We start from the raw sequence: 18,818 nt of genomic DNA, 5'->3' as shown, positions 1-18,818 counted from the left end.
TAAGACAGATAATCAAGTACTCATGAGGTCATTATATGGTATTCTTTTAATCCCTGAACCAGTCAGTCATTCAGTCAGTTGCCCAGCCTCTCACTCAGTCAGTCAGCTCACTGCATGAAGCTGTGATGCCTTTTACGCATTGCAGCAGTACACACCTCCTTCTATCTGGGACTTCAGAGGTCCTCTTCGCTTTGATGGACACACACACACACACACACACACACACACACACACACACACACACACACACACACACACACTGAATTCTTCCTTTTCCTTTCTTTCAATCAGCCTCCCCCCTCCCTGTCCGTGGGGACCTCAGAGTGCAGCAGGGATGATGGACAGCAGACTAATATCCAAAGCTAACGACACCTCCCCTCTGACTTCACAGAATAGAATGAGAGAGGCCACTGTGCCCTTCACATAGGAGGAATGTAACCCACTACAGCACAGAGGAAATACTTGCAACTATGCCGTTCAATAAAACCTGTCGGGTAACTATATGAAAGGATAAATATTGTAATCTTTAATTCTAAATCTGAATGCCTCACTCTGCCAAAGGGAAGGAAGTCATTCAATGACCCAAGGAATGACAGCGGCAATATTGTAATCTAAGAGAAGCTTAGACATTCCCTATTTACTCCAATAACCTTGTGTAACACACATATAAACTATATCACGTCATGTTTTCAAGAATGTCGATGATAAAATTATTTAAAAAATCATTTAAAAAAATCAAAAAACTTTGGCCTCACTCTAGAACAGGCAGCAGCAATATAGGAAAGCATCCCATTACTTGTTAGTACAGGTAATTTGCTGTATGTGGTATATTTCATGTTGACAATAACATTTACAATAAAATACAATTAAATTCATTTAGCATAAAGTATTACTCTGTGTGGTTAGGGCATAGATTACTTTTCTGATAACAACTTGTCAAGTCTTACTTTTCTTTTGTTGATGGATAAACAGTAGGTGTTCCTGTCCGATGGTCGATTCTATTCAAACCATAAAGACACAATTTCTTTGTTTTCACTGTCTTCTCTTTGTATCTACAGTTGTTTCTTCCTGCTGTTATTTGCACCATCAACCTCCCCACCACCGCCCAACTGCCCCCCCACCCCATCCTCAGCAATTCATCAGCCGCCACCACCATTATCTGGATTCTACGTGGGATCTATCTTGCTGTACACTCAGGACACATGTCAAATATATGTAATATATATGTTCAGTGTACAAGTGCCTGTTAGTGTAAGTGTTCATGTGTTTCATATAATGCAGCGTGAATGTATTCAATATATATCCATGCCAACAGCTGTAGGTGTAGACTGGTAACATTATATCAGCTACAATATAACACATGGGCAAAGATTGACATACTGTTACTATTATGGTACTTCATTCAAGACTTGAAAAAGTCAGCATTTTTATTTTTAGCACTTTATAGGCAGAAGGTGAATGTTGTAAAAGACATTTAAGCACAAAGCTTGTGAGCACAATACCAGAATAACAAATATTCACCTTATGGGACCAAAGAGAATCTGTGAAAGCAATTGGAATGCAATTGTCTTAGAAACTAAGAGGCTGTAAATCGTAAGCGCATGAAGGGAATAAGAAGACAAAAAACTACAGTGTAGTGATGGTAAACAGTCAAAGGACAACAACAACAGTGTGGTTGTGTGGTTGTGTGCTTGTGCCTGCGTGCTTGTGTGTGCGAGCGTGTACGGTATTGTTGTTTCCGACCTTTCCAGGCTATAAACATTGTGATGGATGCTCGTGTCAGAGTGTGTTGACTGGACACAGCCTCCTGTGTCTTGATTAATTGATAGGAGTTGCAGTAGTTTAAGCCCCCTGTGGTCCTCTCTATGCTCTGTAGCCAAACCATCTCACCATGTGCACATGCAAGAGAGGTAGAAAGACAAGGGCATTATAAAGCACTTGAGGGGTAGAAAAGGCTTCACTTAGAGCTAATATTTTACCCAAAGCCCAGAAATAAGGTTAGGTTGAAATGCTCGTATTTGTCCTTTTTTGTCCTCGGTCTGCTTGTATTTGTAACACTGTTACCACCTTATTATGGACTGTAACAACTCATCTGCTTTGTTTAGTGGGAAAATGTCATAATCACTCTTTAAGGATTGATTTCAAACATCGAGATAGGTTGAGGAGCTTGGACATCAAACTATCCAGTCTTCCGTTCATTTTAGTTTGGATGGTTATTAAGTATAAAGCTCAAAGTCATAAACGTGTGTATTAAGCATTTTAACAAAACTGTGTTTTATTCATAAAGTATGTATGTGATCAAAACACACACTCATCACAACAGCATTAATTTCCCATTCCTACGTTATTTAAACTACTAACATTTGAACATCAGTGTTTTACATTCCTGTGTTTACTTTTTTGTATTAAATTTTAAAAAAATGAATACTCCTACCGATCATAACATGAGACAGCCAATGGAAAAAAGGTAAAGCTTCAAAATTCTATTAAAAATTAATTATAGCCAATCATGTATTAGAATATTAACTAGACATCAAGGGTAGCCAATGTCACCATAAGCCCATTATTTCTGGCCACACCTCTGTAAATTCACAGAGATTTATGGTATTATTATTATTACTTATTATTAGTATTATTGCCAATAATGAATCAATTGAGCATAAATCTAAATTGAATGTTACTGTAAGATTATCCACACAGATTATCCACACCACACTCCTCAGTTCCCATCAGCAGGTAGAGTTTTAGTGTCCTTCAGGTCGTTGTTTTGGCCCCCTGTTGCCTGCAGCGTTTCTGTTCTGGTTCAGTGCCATAACTCTTCACAACCTTGTTTCTAGGAGCAGCAGCAGGCAGCTCAGCAAAAAAAAAAGCTCTGATAAACAACACTAAAGAATAGGAACACAAAGTTAGCGACGAGCAGCTGAAGTGGCAGATATTGCAGTTGGTGGAGAACAAAAAACAAATAATACAAAGAAATCACAGCTCCACTCAGAAGTGTTTCTCTGTGTGTGTTGGATTAGTGATTTGACATCATTTAAAAGCACTGATAAGTCAGAACTTTGCATCACTTGTCTTGCTGTTCTGAAGCAGCCAGAAAATAAAAATCTCCATATCATGGAATTTTTAACAAATCCTAATTTCATAAATACAATGATTTCTTTCACGATGAATGCAATGATTGATCATTGTTATTAGAAAAAGAATTTCTCGTTGAGAGACTGGAATAGCAACCTTAAACCTATGCCGTATCAATGAACGACATATGAACTGTCCGGACCATGAAAGAAAACCAAACCAAAAATACTGATAGGATGCTGATCTTACATGCAATTCCAAGCAGTCCTACAATAAGGGCTTATTTTGGGAACACTTGAAACATTGAATGCACTTAATAATCTTTATTGACATGGTGGAAAATAAAAGAGAATTTTCTCTGTAGGAGTGCTCCCTCTCTCCCTACCCCTATCCCTTTGCATGCTCTCATCTCGTCCTGCAAGAATAGACTCGTCTTCCTCCAACGCTGCAGCCTGACTCTGACACCACTGGCATGCCTGCAAAGTGCCGCACGTACTGTCAGACGCTTGTGCACAATTAGAGGCACAACTTGTGATTTCTTTCCCCGCACTGCCGAAGAAGGAGCGTGTTTTTTTTTTTTAGCGTTTGAAGAGCTTATTTTTTGAAACATAAAGAATTGGAGGAGGACCTAATTAAGGTAAAAACGATGTCTGGGGAGGGGGGGAAAGCGAAAGACTGATGTTTGTGTCTGTGGCTTTTATTGTGCGGGACCGGATGGTGATAGGTTGGTGCACTCTGGCAAAAAAAAAAAAAAGAAAAGATGCTGATCCCTCCATATGTACTTTCAAACACCGCCTGCCTGCTGTTGTCTGTAAACAGTATGTAAGATCGAGGGTGTCATTTAACAAGAGCATGCCCTGTGCCGAAATGCTGCACCGCATCAGTAGCACGGAGTTAATGCTGTGAGGGTTCAACCGAGGGGAAGATGCTGATGCTGCTGCTGCAGATGGTGATGAAGATGAAGGAAATCAGGAAATGATTAAAGAACGTTCATCTGCATGGTGCAGATTGGGACTCTGGTGGGCGAATGGAAATAATCTGGGGGACGAAATTGGAGACGTAATGAGTGTAGCAGTTTAAGTTTTTCAGGAGGGTTTATTTGCGGAAACCTTTTTAATACAATAAAAAACAATAAATAAATAACGACAAAGATATGGTGAGATATATATATATATATATATATATATATATATATATATATATAAAATTTATTAATTTATTAATGACAAACAGTATTTTTTAAATATTTTCACATGAAGATATATTTTTTAAAAATAAGGGAGCAGCTCTGAGTCCACTTAAAATCACGACACAAATGAGATAGGGTTATTTGACCCCCTTAGATTATAGACTATGGATTCTTATTGCAAGAACTTGTAAGATGGCTCTTTTTAAAGTCATTTTGGTGCTCTCTAAGCCCCATAGACTGACGCAAAAGTATGCCCCACTTGCCCCACTAATCCTTGACCCTGTCTTTGTTTGTCCACTTGCAGTTTTCAGTTTGAGAGTTATTTTTATGAGAATAAATAAATCACAGGGAGCTGGGTAGAGTCAGCATAAATTATGATGCAGTGTTGGTTGTAAATCAAGGGCACAGGTGCATCCACAAAAATCATAAACTGTATTATTGCATAGGGGTAAGCATCTTAACCCATTTAAAACAGCCCTTTTGTTCCCTTCAGTAGAAGTCATCACTCTGTGTGGATCTCATTTAGATTCACATCACACATTAATTGTCCAACGTTGGGGATTTTATCGTGAAATTTTTAAAAAGTCCTAACGGGGCTGGTTATCTCCTCAGCCTGAAGGTCGTTTCTTGTCCGCATCAACCTTCTTCATCATCACCACCATCATCCTCCCATATCCCACCAAACTCTTGCATGTGACATCCGCTGGAGTGAAAATCCTTGTCCTAACAGTGATATTCAATCATTCATTTGCTTGCATTTTCTCGTCCTTCAGGTCTGTCCCTGATAACGTGACCAGTGAAGAAAGAGAGCACAGAACTGCTTCATCATGAATTTTGTAATGAAAGCTGCGCTGGGAGGTGAGTAGTCTGCCCGGGCCGGTGGTTGATTTAACAGCACTGCAGTCTCAGGGATTTAAAGGGCTGTTCAGCTGCAGTTGCGGAGGCATTATGGTTCCAGTACTCTTCCAATAGTCATAAGGGCTGAGATAATTCATCCTGCACCAAATGTCCAATTTCAAGTGTGCTTTGGTCCCTCTCTTTTTCTCTAACTATTTTAAACCGTTTTCAAAGCCTCCCAGAGGTGAGAATAATATCTTTAAAACCATGATCTGTCAGCGAAGTCAAACTAAGCTAGGCTGGTACATGTAAAGCATTATGAACGTTTGTAGGAAAAGTTTCTTTTTGATGAGTAACTTCTCAAAAATTACATCAGCAAACATGGTTAGGATAGCTGCAGGTGGAACATGACAGTAGCAACAATAGGTCTGGTTGTATAATAACGACATACCTGTCATGTGAAAAACTTGCAGGACAATATTTTTTATAGCTTGATTTCAATGTCGTTTTATTTTAGTCACTGGATTATGAAGAGGGCTTTATAAATAGAAAAAAAACCCTGTAATTTAAACAGCGTAATTTTCCTCTTACATTTTTTACCTCAGAAAAATATATTCAGTGTATTCTAATAACCAGGCAATGTAAGAAACTGAAGATGTCTTTTTTAGCCAGGAGAAAAACAGGAACTATGAAACGTTTCTCCTTTAAAGCCTTTAGGTATTGTCCTTTACAATTTTAGTTGAGCTATTATTTGACCCCTAATTAGTCCTTATTATAGCCCTGTAATCCATCCTACTTGTCAGCTACTGCTTCAAGGAAAGTGGCACCAGTAATTGTAATGCAGCAGTAACACATACTGGTCAGTCTGGAGCGATACTGAGGTGTTGTTCCGACTACAGACACATTTACAGTCAGGGCGGGGAGTTCAACATGAGCCCCCCTCATTGGAATGCAGGTGGTGTCGGCCCTGCCTCTTTCCTCTTTCTGCACAGTTGCTGTGCCTCAAGTCTGCGCTATGAATTCTTAAACTAACTGAACTGCATTGGATGCTTTTACTTCACAAAAGTTTGACTGCATACACAGTAGCTTTAAATGTGTGTGTGTGTGTGTGTGTGTGTGTGTGTGTGTGTGTGTGTTGTATGTGTAAATGTGTGTAGGATAGTATGCGTCTCCAAGCAAGATGAATTATGGAGGCTACACAATAGGCTACACACACACACGCACACACACATACACTCACAATTTATGATGATATAGTATATGTAGATGATGATGAAAAAACCATCTTCCATCATCATCTATTTTGTCCATCACAAAATGGGGGTAATAATTTTTTAGTCACATGATTTCTACATTGGTTGTATCTTTGAGTTTGCTCCACGTTTGGACACACGGTGACTTCTTTCCACAGAAATGTCTATAAAAATGCTGACAAGGCGTTCAATCTCTAAAACTTCCTGTGGGGGGAATCCAATAACGAAACGCTACACTGTTAGCCAGGTAATCAATTAGTTAAATTATCAATCTGATGGTCATGCCAGTAAGTCAATAAATCAATGTTAGGGATACTTATTTAAATTAATTTGGCTGCATTGCTTGGAGTGCACGTGGTTTAGTGGTCGAAGCTACTTATAAAATAAGCATAATATCTTTGGACGTCACTATCGACTCGGATTTTTGTTGCTTGGGTTAACCTTTATCATTTTATCTGGTTTCATTTTCAAATGTAAAGAAATATTCCTCTTTACAAGTGAAGACTATGGACAAAAATATGAGGGGCTACTGCAGATATTTTTCTAGATATTGAAATATTGAAATGCCCTGTGGACTATGGCGAGACTTAAAATGGGCTACGACTTTTTCCATTTGCTTCGTCCTTCTTAGTATTTGAGTACATATTCAGCACTTACCTGCTCCCAAAATCTGACATGAGTTTAGAGAGAATAGTGATTTGTTAAGACAGATATAGTCATTTTTTCCCAGTGTTTGGAAATTGAGGCCCCAGGCACAAATTAGACCTTAATTATTGAGCAGAAATGTCAATGAGGGAAAACTAGGGTTCATGGGAATACATGTCACATCTGTAAATGTCTTTTTTGCCAATGTGAAAGAAAATCTGTAATAAGACTTAAGAGCGCCCAATAAACTCTTTTACTGTGTTGAGATAATCATTGTTATTCACCTCACCTGTCAGTGCTTAGCATGATATATCTGATCAGTGTATGGTACTTTGAACAGGTTTTTCATCATTATGCTACGAGCTTAAGGATCTTTTGAGACACAATTATAATTTGCTATTTCTGTTTTTTTGCTACAGAGAGAAATTGAATTGATGGGAAGAAACATTATTATTTTGGACAGTGAAATTAAATTATAGAAATGAAATGCTCCACTGATTCATTTTCTCTTGTCAAAAATATATATGTCGTGTCTGGACTAGATCCATAAAGGCCTGCTAGTACTGTACTTTAGCATCTTAAAATAACATTGAGTGGCCCAGTACTGACGAACACTTTGTGGTAGATTCAAAGAGGAAAACAAACATTTTCCTTTTTTCCTACACTCACAGCAGAACCTCCAATGCAACTCTTGCCAATATATTTTTTGTTTTTCCTATACTTTAGAAAGGTTTAGCTGCTTTAGAGAAGCCTGTCACTGCTTCTGCACATTATTTTACACATTTTTACATAGATTGCATCCAGTGAGAAACCTTTTATTGAAATGGAGCAATTCTGTTTGACTAGTCCTTAAATATATGCTGTTAAAGATTTTGTCTTCCCTTTTTTTAATATGTCTATAGCTTAATATCGTCTATTTATGTTCGACGATGTTGATAAAGTACATTAAATATGTTTGGTGGGACTGTACTTTCATCTATACTTCAGAATCACCTAAAACAAACTGGAAACTGCAAATATAATACCACAAGAAATTTAAAAAATATCAAATGGCACTTTTTAGAATGGTATCTGTTTAATATAATGTACATTTCAAGTATATCGAATGGAATGACTGACATGATAATGACAGCACCCCCCCCCCCCGTCTCCATCACAGACACACAGATACAGGAAGTGAGATGAAACAAAAAACTCCTTGAGATGTTCTTCACTTACCTTTTTCCCCTAAGTGCCTATATAATCACATAGAACAGCACTCTAACGTGATTGGTGGAAGAATTCAGGTCGTGTGCACGCGCACACACACACACACGCGCACACACACACACACACACACACACACACACACACACTGCTCTCGGAAGAGCTCAAGGTCATTTTGATTCGTGTCTGTGTGTGTTTGTGTGTGTCCACATTCTATGAATAATATATACAACCATAAAGTCACAAATGTCAGAGACACAGAGAGACAGAGGACAGCTATTTTTAGCAGAAATCAGATGTCTCCCTCCATAAATGGAGCTTTCACATGAATGTATGAATGAATCCACAACGCAGTAAAGGACACTTCCCTTCCTTTAATCAGTGAACAGTACTTTAGACAGGTGAGACCGATATCAACATTTTCTTTTCAAATATTGATTTCTTTTAACAATGAAAATACAAATTTATAATAAATCAGTAAGAACATTACACTTGACTAAATACACGTTCATGAAACATACATAGAATACACAGAATAATGTAACACAAGCAACACAGAGCTGATATTAAGTTACAGCCTGAGGGGCAGAATATCTACTCTATGTTGTGTCTTCATAAAAAAACCCAAACCCACAGCATATATACATAACACATAACAGATTAACTTGAAAGCCTGAGACAGCAAAAAGCAGGAAGAGTCTGTACAGCAGGCGTTTCCTGATGGATGCTGTGTGTCACGACTGAAACAGGGAGGTAACATTTCCCCCCCCGCTGTTAGTTATCTTTATCACAGCCACTGCGTTATGTACAAAATCCTGCCACATGGTATTCAGATTTTGTACAGATGGCCAATTCTCCACTGATTTAAATCCAAGAGCAAACGCCGTTTGGAGCTGCAGTGTGCAGATAATAATGCTATGTTTGTCCAATCAGGACAAGAACTCCTGGGCTTGGGCTTCAATAGCATTGCAGTCAGTCTAAAGGCCGTTTTTATCCACAGATTAGACACAAAAAAAAATAACAAAGAATCTTCTCTCTGCTGCATTTGGTTATTTACACTGATCAAAAACAATGCAGCATAACGCTGTCCCAGTGTGTGGTTTCTGATCGCGTGACGGCGTTCCACATAAAGAGGCGTGAAGAGAATCACAGCAGCTCTTGCTGAACAACGGCAACAAAAATCTCCGTTTTGAGGTGCTTGATCTCATCTTCTGCACGGACTGTGAGGAGCTTCTTGACCTCACATCTTCATTAGGAAACTTTTTAGTTGATTTTCTTTGCCTTTGTGTAACAAAAACATCACATCCATCTATATCAAAATCTATAATCTATAAAAGTGATTTGAACAAAGGCACAAGTGCCACTTTGAATATGAAGTGTCGCAGTTATACTAATTTTGATAAACAAATATACTTGACATAAAAAGCAAATTTCATAAATTTGTATCATACAAACTAAACAAACATTCGTATTTCTAAGGAATCTGGTTCCAAAATTGCTGGAATATCAATTTTTAAAAAAAGTCAAACTAGCTATTGAAAGTCAAGCATTAACATGATTTTATCAACATTTGAATTTTGGAACCTGATACATCACACAAAGCTGGTACAAACTTGGAGCATTACTGCCACCAATTAACCATCAGAACAACAGAAAATGCATTTTCTTCCCCTTTTCAAGCATTTTCTACTCTATCATATTTTTTCTTCCATTAAATAAGCTGTCATGAAACAATAGTGTCTGTCCTGAAGGCCAATTCTAAATCTTTATCCACTTTCCCACCATACTTTGGAGTTAGAGAGGGATTTGCCTGTGAACCTTGAGAGGGAAAACGAGAAGATAAGTACTATTTATCAAATATAGAAAGAGTTCAAACGCTGGGAGACATCTTGAAGGGTTTTTTTTCCCCTTATTTCTCTCAAGACTTTGGATTTAAGAAAAGATTTTAGGAGAGAACTTTCAGAAGAAAAGGATTAACAGGATAATTTATCCAAGCAGTGGAGCAATGTCCAAGTATGAAGCAAAGAATCATAATGATATTGTACCTCTGCCGGCAAAGTGGGAAGAAGATTATTGCTACAAAAAAAAAGTCCTTAAAGGAACAGTTCACCTATAAATGCCCTTTATTGCATTCTAAAAATAAAAAAAAGCAATTGATAATTTCAGTTCCTGTTTCTATACTTTGTTTTTTGCTAGCTGACAGGAAATAAATTTGGATGCAAGATGTTTCTTAGTAATGGAATTATGATAATGGATTCTATATAACATGGACATGGGTGAATGGGGATTAAAGCAGCCAATAAACTGTTCAGAATAACACTGAAACTGGGATGCGACACATTTCCTCAAAAACTGTCTGCATGTAAATGTTATCATTAATGTAATGTTTCTGTAGATAGTTTCCATATGCAGTGTGCGTGCTTATACTTGAACATGCACACATGCACACACTATAATGCACATTTTCAAACACACATGAAGTAATTGCTCAGCCACACAAGATGTCATGCATCACAGCCTGAAGTGGAATGAAGCAATTATTTATATCCTCATGTGCCGATAGGAACACTCAATGCATCTGCTCTTCAGCTCTAATGCATGGCCCTCTGTATGCTTGTGTCGCTCACACTTTGACTCATACTGGTAAGAGAGCAGAGATAGTGGATCATGTCAGCGGGTATTGCTCTGTCAGCTTCTGGGTCCTGTTCTTCAAATTGCTGATACTGCAATCCTATCATTTACTTTGGCTTTCTCACTTTAAAATCTTTCAGTCTTTTTCTCCTAACTTGCTTATCAACAAGAAAAATCTTCAGTTTTACTTATTATGGCTTATTTGGCTTACATCTTTACTTTACCCTTATTACTCTGGTGTGTTAAAACATTTGTGTGTGCAGATGTTTGAAATGCACTGAATATACAGTATATAAATATCAACCACAGCACGAAGAAGGTTGAATATTTTTACGTACCATATATTGTACTTTCAAATGTAATATTTTAACCATCCATCATCCATCCATCCATTCTACGTGTGCTGTGTGCAGCATCACTGAGGAGGTGAAGCCTATCCACACACACACACACACACACACACACACACACACACACACACACACACACACACACACACACACACACACACACACACACACACACACACACACACACACACACACTGTTCTTCTACTGTATGAGAAGGTAAACTATCTTCTTCTTCTCCTTTCAGCTTTTCCCTTCAGGGTCTCCACAGCCAATCAGTGTCCTCCATCTAACCCTGTCTTCTCATCCTCTTCTCTCACACCAACTACCTTCATGTCTCTTTCACTACATCCATAAACCTCCTCTTTGGTCTTCCTCTAGGCCTCCTGCCTGGCAGTTCAGAACTCAGCATCCTTCTACCAATATATTCACTATCTCTCCTCTGGACATGTCCAAACCATCTCAGTCTGGCCTCTCTGACTTTATCTCCAGAACCTCTAACATGTGCTGTCCCTCTGATGTACTCATTCCTGATCCTATCCATCCTGGTCACTCCCAGAGAGAACCTCAGCATCTTCATCTCTGCTACCTCCAGCTCTGTCTCCTGTCTTTTCCTCAGTGACTCTGTCTCTAGACCAAACACGCTTCTTCGCCTCTTTTCCACACTCTCCATTGCTCTGGACTGTTGACCCTAAGTACTTCAAATCCTACATCTTCTTGATCTCTTCTCCCTGTAACCTCACGCTTCCACTTGGGTCCCTCTCATTCACACACATGTACTCTGTCTTACTGTGACTAACCTTCATTCCTCTCCTTTCCAGGACAAACCTCCACCTCTCTAGCTTCTCCTCCACCTGCTCAGAGCTGATCCCTGATGCAGTCCCACCCCCACCTTGAACTCCTCTGTCACACCTACACACACCTCACCACTGTCTTACAGTCCTCATACATGTCCTGCACCGCTCTAACATACTTCTCTGCCACTCCAGACTTCCTCATACAATACCACAGTTCCTCTCTGGACACCCTGTCATCAGCTTTCTCCAGATCTACAAAAACACAATGCAGCTCCCTCTGGCCTTCTCTCTACTTCTCTATCAACATCCTCAAAGCAAATACTGCATCTGTAGTACTCTGTTTTGGCATGAAACCATACTGCTGCTCACAAATGTTCACTTCTGCCCTTAGTCTGGCTTCCACTACTCTTTCCATCTTCCCATCACACTACTGGCACCTGTCAATAGACTTCCATCCCTATCCTTAATCACCCTAACCTGCTGCACGTCCTTCCCATCTCTGTCTCTCTGTCTTGCCAACCGGTATAGATCAGTCTCTCCCTCCTTATTGTCCAACCTAGCATACAAGTCATCATAAGCTTCTTGTTTGGCCTTTGCTACCTCTACCTTCACCTTACGCTGCATCTCCCTGTACTCCTGTCTACTCTCCTCAGTCCTCTCAGTGTCCCACTTCTTCCTAGCTAACCTCTTTCTCTGTAATGAGAAGGTAAACAATCCAGCTTTAAATACATACCGTATTTTGCTCATTCAATGAGAATAAGATATCTGAAGTTTCATCAAATAGTTTTCAAAGCCACTCTACAAATCTCCTTCTATCCTCACAGCCTGCACTTTTTCTTTTAAGTTAATTTATTTTTATTTCCCTGGCTTTGTCTGAGTCTTTCTTGTTCCTTGGCTGCAGGAGAACATTTTCCCATTTTCTCCCATACTTGTTCTCTCCTCACCATTTTTTCTCTCCCTCCAATTTATCACTATTTTCTTTTCACTCACTCTCTTTTGCAGTCCTATAGAATCCGCTGGGTAATCCTCTAACTGGAATAGCTCAGCTAATTGGATGCAATAGTTTTTGACAGATTCTGTTCCTCCCCTCCTGCTCTCCTAATTTTTCCTGAATGTTTAGTTTCATCACAGCATGAAGCAGTTTACTGACTCTATCTCGTATTTCCTTCTTTCTATCATTTCTTTTGTCCCTATTTACTTACATCCTCAGGTCTTAACAGTATTTTTTCATACTGCTGGCTTTTATCATGTTCAGTTGTTCTTTTGACGCTTGTATTCTTAGAAATGATTTCACTAGTGTATAAACTTTGTGTAAAAGATTTTCCAGAGTTCACGCTTCATTCTGTTATCATCAAAACTCTTTCATTTTCACATTACAGTATTTGCACCCTTACACAGCTATTCTGCACGCGTTACTTTGTTATTACGTTTGTGGATTGTAAACAGTACACATCGGTTGATCTGATCATCTGACAGGCTGATCCTCCCTCAGATACGGAGGCAGTGGAGGGGATTGGAGGGAATTATTTTTACAGCTAAAGGCCCCATTATATACATAGTTGCTGACCTGTGGTAGTTCCCGGCTGGCAGTAAGAAGACCATTAGAGTTGTAGCTGTCATATTTGTCTTCAGAGCAGGTAATCCAAGGGATTGGACTTGGATGCAGATCATTTTATGTCTCCAGTTCAGACATTTAATGATAGAAACAGAGGGGGCTCAAACGTCTGAATCCTAAGCATAGCAGAAAAAAACAGGGGACAAGAAAACAATATCCAAAATCAAGGGAACAGATTCTGAAACCGGAATGGCACCCCAGTGCAATCTTCCACTAAGAATGAACAATTCTAAATTGTCTGTTTAGGCTGACTGAGTCAAACCCATTATCTACCTATTATCTACAGTATTGGAATCCTTTGAGCAGTTCTAGTAAGGTTCTGCTAACGGCTGTCTAACACAAGAAAAATAACCTTTTTGGAGGAGGAAGTAGAAATCTGACAAGATCTATATGTGTAATCCCACTAACAAAGAGACCAGCAAATTAATGCACTATGGAAAAAAACACAACCTCCTTGCTAAAGATAACATGTAGGAGAATTTCAGGGAAAGGACTAGACTTTAGACGTGAAGTATAAAAAGGGAACACAACACCTAAATACTCTACGGAAGACTTAAAAGGTAAGATCGATCTGCAATTACAAAGATAAGAACAAAATTTTTAAAATAAAATTATTTATATACTAACACCTGAGGATGAATGTGAAAATAGATAAAATAAAATTATTCCAATCTTATAATTGGATGCAATTTTTTTTAAAAAGGACATATTAACAGTGATATCAAATACATCTGTATGAATGTATTGTAAAGAGACACCTGAGTAATTTCAGCAACAAAATGAGAACCATGGCAGCAGTGTCTCCCACTGGGCTGACAGGTATGTCTTGTGTCCGTCTCAATTTAGTCTTCTTTCTGTCTCTGTATTTCACAAACTAACTTGATGGTTTGACATTTCAATCCTGGCAGTTTTCCAGAGCTGCCACAGGTTCTCAAGCATTTCTCCCTGTCTGTCTTTCTCAGGAGGTCCCCCTGATGTGGGAAAAATGCTGGGTGGGGAGGAGAAGGAGGAGGACCCTGACGCGGCGAAGAAAGAGGAGGAGAGACAGGAGGCGCTGAGGCAGCAGGAGGAGGAGAGGAAGGCCAAATATGCCAAGATGGAAGCCGAGAGGGAAAGCATGAGGCAAGGCATTAGGGATAAGGTATGATGAGAATGAGCATGACAGACAATATACTATTCACAAGTAAATGATGCTGTCAAAATGAAGCAAACCAAGCAGGAGCACTGTAGTCAAAACAAGGGGAAATGAAATGAGGAACGCATTCAGTCTCTTTCTAGCACCGGATGGAAACGGAAATCTAAAATAGAATGAAAGACAGTCGAGAATTCAGAATGGCTTTTCATATTCAGTTGAGAAAGTTTGATCATTTTGGATGCAGTCCTTGCCTTTTGATGATGAAGTTGATTCTAAAGGCTTCACATCACGGCTGCAAAAATGGCTACACTCTTTTTTTTTTCTTCAAATAAGAAACCTGTGTTTGAATTATCCACTATTTTGTGTTATTTTTGGCTTAAATCAGTGGAGGGTGCTGAGTAGAAGTGAGAAAAGTGTCTAGATGAACATTTGAACATCTGAGAGGTTGGAGTGCTTTAAAAAAACAACAACTGGTATCCAAGTAGAAGTATGTCACAACTGTAACAACACAGTTTTATAAAGGTAATGTATCATATTAATGCGCCTTTGTACCAAAATGTATGTCATCAGGTTTGTGTCGTCTTCTTCTGCAGCTGTAGTCTGTAATTACACCCTGTTTGCAATGCATTGAATGTCAAAACTAAGCAGTTGACAGAGCAAATAAAGCAGAGCTGATTTCTCCTCATATTGGGAAATTCAATGCCACACTGTTACAAGGAATATCACATGTCAGTCATAATAAGAAATTCTCAATAGAGGATAAGGGGGATAGCCCATTAGGAATTCTATCTGAGGATGGAATATCCCCTGAGTCGATGAAAAATTGAACTGAGCATTTGCATGAATATTGGCTTTTTCAGTTCGACAGCCAGCTAGAAATGCATACCGACTTTGTGGTATTGAGAACTTTCCCAATATACCTGTACCACTTGTCAAAGGAAGAACATAGTTATATATAAAGTTATTATTGAATATAAAGAAGATTTGATTTTTAAAAAATTGCTTGATAATAAATAGAAACTGTGTAGAAAAATCTAAATTGCAAAAGCCTCATAGTGGATTATAATGCATTCCGTAAAGATTTATGATCACACTACAACAGACATACCTTCTGATGTACTATATCAGACTAAAAATTTATTCCAAGTTCAAATGTTAGACTAGATGTTGCGTAAGTATTTGGTCTGCCGCATACCATAAGTCTAATATTGTAGTAGACAGTCATGAACATTGAACTTAAGATGTTTTTGAAAATTTCTAGATTATACAGTATTTTCCGCACTATAAAGCACACCTAAAAGCCTTTAATTCTCAATTTCTTATAATCCAATGGGTTTTATATATCAAAAGAGTTTTAAAATGGACAATTCATTGAAGATGAATTCTCAGATGCATTTTATAATCCAGTGCGCCTCATAGTGCGGAAAACACTGTAATAGAAAAGACGATGTTCCACCCAACTTGTATTTCCTTAGCGGCCTACATTACTGTATTCCAGCTTCCATTTATTTCTGTTTCTCATGTTTCACCACTAGTATGGCTTGAAAAAGCGGGAGGAGGCCGAGGCCGAGGCAGCAGCCGCCGCAGAGGAGCCGGCCGCCGGCAGCTTGACCCGACCCAAGAAGGCGGTGCCGGCTGGCTGTGGCGACGAGGAAGAGGAGGAAAGCATCATGGACACAGTGATGAAATACCTGCCTGGACCACTGCAGGACATGCTGAAGAAGTAGGATAGTTGGCTAGTTACTGCTAACATTAACAAACTTAGACAATTCACAAAGTTGGCTTGAATCTAGATTTGTTTCCATCCACATGACAGATTTTAAATTATGTTTCGTTTTGTTTTTTACGTAGAGGAAATCCAGTTTGTTCCTGGATGATCTTTTCATGTTCAGTGGGAAAAATTATTTTGAGGGGAAACAAACCGGATGGGAACCACCAGTGTGAATTGAGGTTGTTAAACTAAGTAAGGTTGATCTACCAGGTTGACATTATCGGTAGTTTGACTGAGGTTAATGTTATCTGTATTACAATAATAAAGCTAACAAAGAAGCAGAGGGGTTAAAACACAACGTTAGATTGTTTATCCTTCTAGTCTGAGACATTTTGAACTCCGGGTTTTCACGCAGCACTGAAAAATATATCCTTGTTCACTCAATTGTACATAAATTAATGATTACAGTACATTACAAGCCTCAAAGTGGGCAAACAATCTTAATATATGTGAAATTATAATGCTATAACTGTGTGTCTGTCTCTAAAGTAAAAACAATGTGATAACTTGATAAGCCATATTTTAAAAAGAAAAATTTAAAGACCACTTTTGTTCCGTGCTCCTACAAGCTACTGTTTTTGTGTTCCATGTCTGAAATTTATGTAAAACGTTTTAGTCATAGTCAACTTTATCGTCAAACGTACCATATATGCACGACATACAGCACAGATGAAATTATAGTTCTCTCAGACACACAGGCAGTAAAGAAAATATAAAAGAACTAGAAAAGCTACAGCGGCTATCCTGTCCCAAACAGGTTTGTCGCGGTGAAACCAACAGAAATTTGCACACAGTGTTACACTTTCTCTGTCAAACCCGTTGTCTTTTTTTTCCTACAGCCACACTCAATGCAAAGTATTACGGCATTCATGTAAATGTAGTGTTAAAAAAATGTTTCTTCTCCTGTCTCCTTCCTATGTCTTGCATGCCATTTGTCTGGAGTTGTTGTGTGAATATGTACTGGCTCCCCCCGCCCCCCTTTTATCTTCTTCTTCTTATCATGCAAAAAAGAATATGGCAATAAGTATTGAGTTTGAGTGTGTTTTCCACTACCATGTTGATATAATCATCAATAATATCAGTAGGCCTGATAAAAATATATATATGTGTATTAATTCAGGAACTGTCTTTTCCAAGTTTGTGGGGTTTTTCTCTTTTTGGTCTCACTGTTTTGATGAAGAATGACAGTGTAGACGCCAAAAACGTTGAAGCTTTCAGCCATAAATTCATAACTTACAATATATATACTATTACAATCAGGATCTACTACTCGTGAGAGACTACTGAATGAATCTGGATGACTAAAATATATGTTATTGTGATCTTAAAGCTGTAAGAAGCATTTTACGGGTGAGTGGAGTACAAGTCGGTATTTTGCATCATGTAATGGATTTGTAAGAAACACAAACACACAAAAACTTACAGCTTGGCTACAGATTTTGTTGTTTGGGGGGGAGAAGAGGATGTGAAGTGATACTTGATTCAGTTCCTCTTATTGTTTAGATTTAGGTTGGAGAATGAGCCGCTAAGCGTGACGTGTGATGCCATGAGCAATAAAGGATCATATACGTTTCTGCCTGACATTCAATAAAGACATAGAAACCTTGTTCGCGGTATTTAAAGATGTGTTTTTCTGTGACTTGAACTTGGATGTGGAGAAATTGCGAAAAAAGCAGGTGAGCGCTTCAGTAGACTAAAACCACGATTTAAGTCACACATCTATGTTTCTGGACTGTGGGAGAAACCCTTTTTATTAACTACTGATGTGTAACTCTGCAATAACTGTTGCTAGAATTCCAGTTTATTTGATTGAAATCAACACTTAAGTATTTAAATTACATGACAAGCCTAAAATTGCTTGAACATGAATCAGAATTTCAATAATGACTGATGTTGAATAAATGATCAATGATTTTGATATATTAACACCGTTTTAGATTAAATAAATCCATATCATGGCTTAAAAATAAAATACGCTTAAAGCTACAAATAACGTAGGAGCATTGATTACGCCTTCATCATTTTGTCTTTTCTTGATCAACTTCATTCTATAATTTCATTGTTCATGTTATTTTCCTCCCAGCTGTCACATACCATTCGTCCGATCTACTTTTTCTGTAGATACTGAAGAATAGCATGCTTTAATTCAAGTAACTAAGCAGATTGGATTTGGAAAGGAATGTGGGGTTAGTGGGTCTAAATTAATAATTCAAGAGTGGGTGGGACTTGTCAAAGGCTAAAATAGAATTGTAAAATAGACAGTGGATGTCATCATGCAAGTTCGGTTAGAGGTGCAACACTCTTTTTAGCCACTGG

General features: G+C 38.5%; 1 protein-coding gene across 1 annotated transcript; it reads left to right on the top strand.

Moving 5' to 3' along the window:
- Positions 1-3,557: 3,557 nt before the first annotated feature.
- cplx2a (complexin 2a) lies at positions 3,558-18,188 on the top strand. Its single transcript, XM_068322163.1, has 4 exons — positions 3,558-3,712; positions 5,038-5,122; positions 14,559-14,737; positions 16,267-18,188. Exons 2-4 carry the CDS (start codon positions 5,092-5,094, stop codon positions 16,456-16,458), a joined length of 402 nt encoding a protein of 133 aa, XP_068178264.1. The 5' UTR covers positions 3,558-3,712; positions 5,038-5,091; the 3' UTR covers positions 16,459-18,188.
- Positions 18,189-18,818: the final 630 nt, after the last annotated feature.

Source organism: Antennarius striatus, chromosome 8 (assembly GCF_040054535.1).
Source record: "Antennarius striatus isolate MH-2024 chromosome 8, ASM4005453v1, whole genome shotgun sequence".
Lineage (NCBI taxonomy): Eukaryota > Metazoa > Chordata > Actinopteri > Lophiiformes > Antennariidae > Antennarius > Antennarius striatus.
Note: the sequence above shows the minus strand (reverse complement) of the source record. Positions and strands in the feature narration are given on the sequence as shown.

What these genes read in the sequence shown, in the direction of transcription:
- cplx2a (XM_068322163.1), top strand. Translation starts at nt 5,092, where the DNA reads ATGAATTTTGTAATGAAAGCTGCGCTGGGAG. An exon ending in AATGAAAGCTGCGCTGGGAG is followed by an intron (nt 5,123 to 14,558) that starts GTGAGTAGTCTG and finishes TGTCTTTCTCAG; the next exon opens with GAGGTCCCCCTGATGTGGGA. An exon ending in GGCAAGGCATTAGGGATAAG is followed by an intron (nt 14,738 to 16,266) that starts GTATGATGAGAA and finishes TTTCACCACTAG; the next exon opens with TATGGCTTGAAAAAGCGGGA.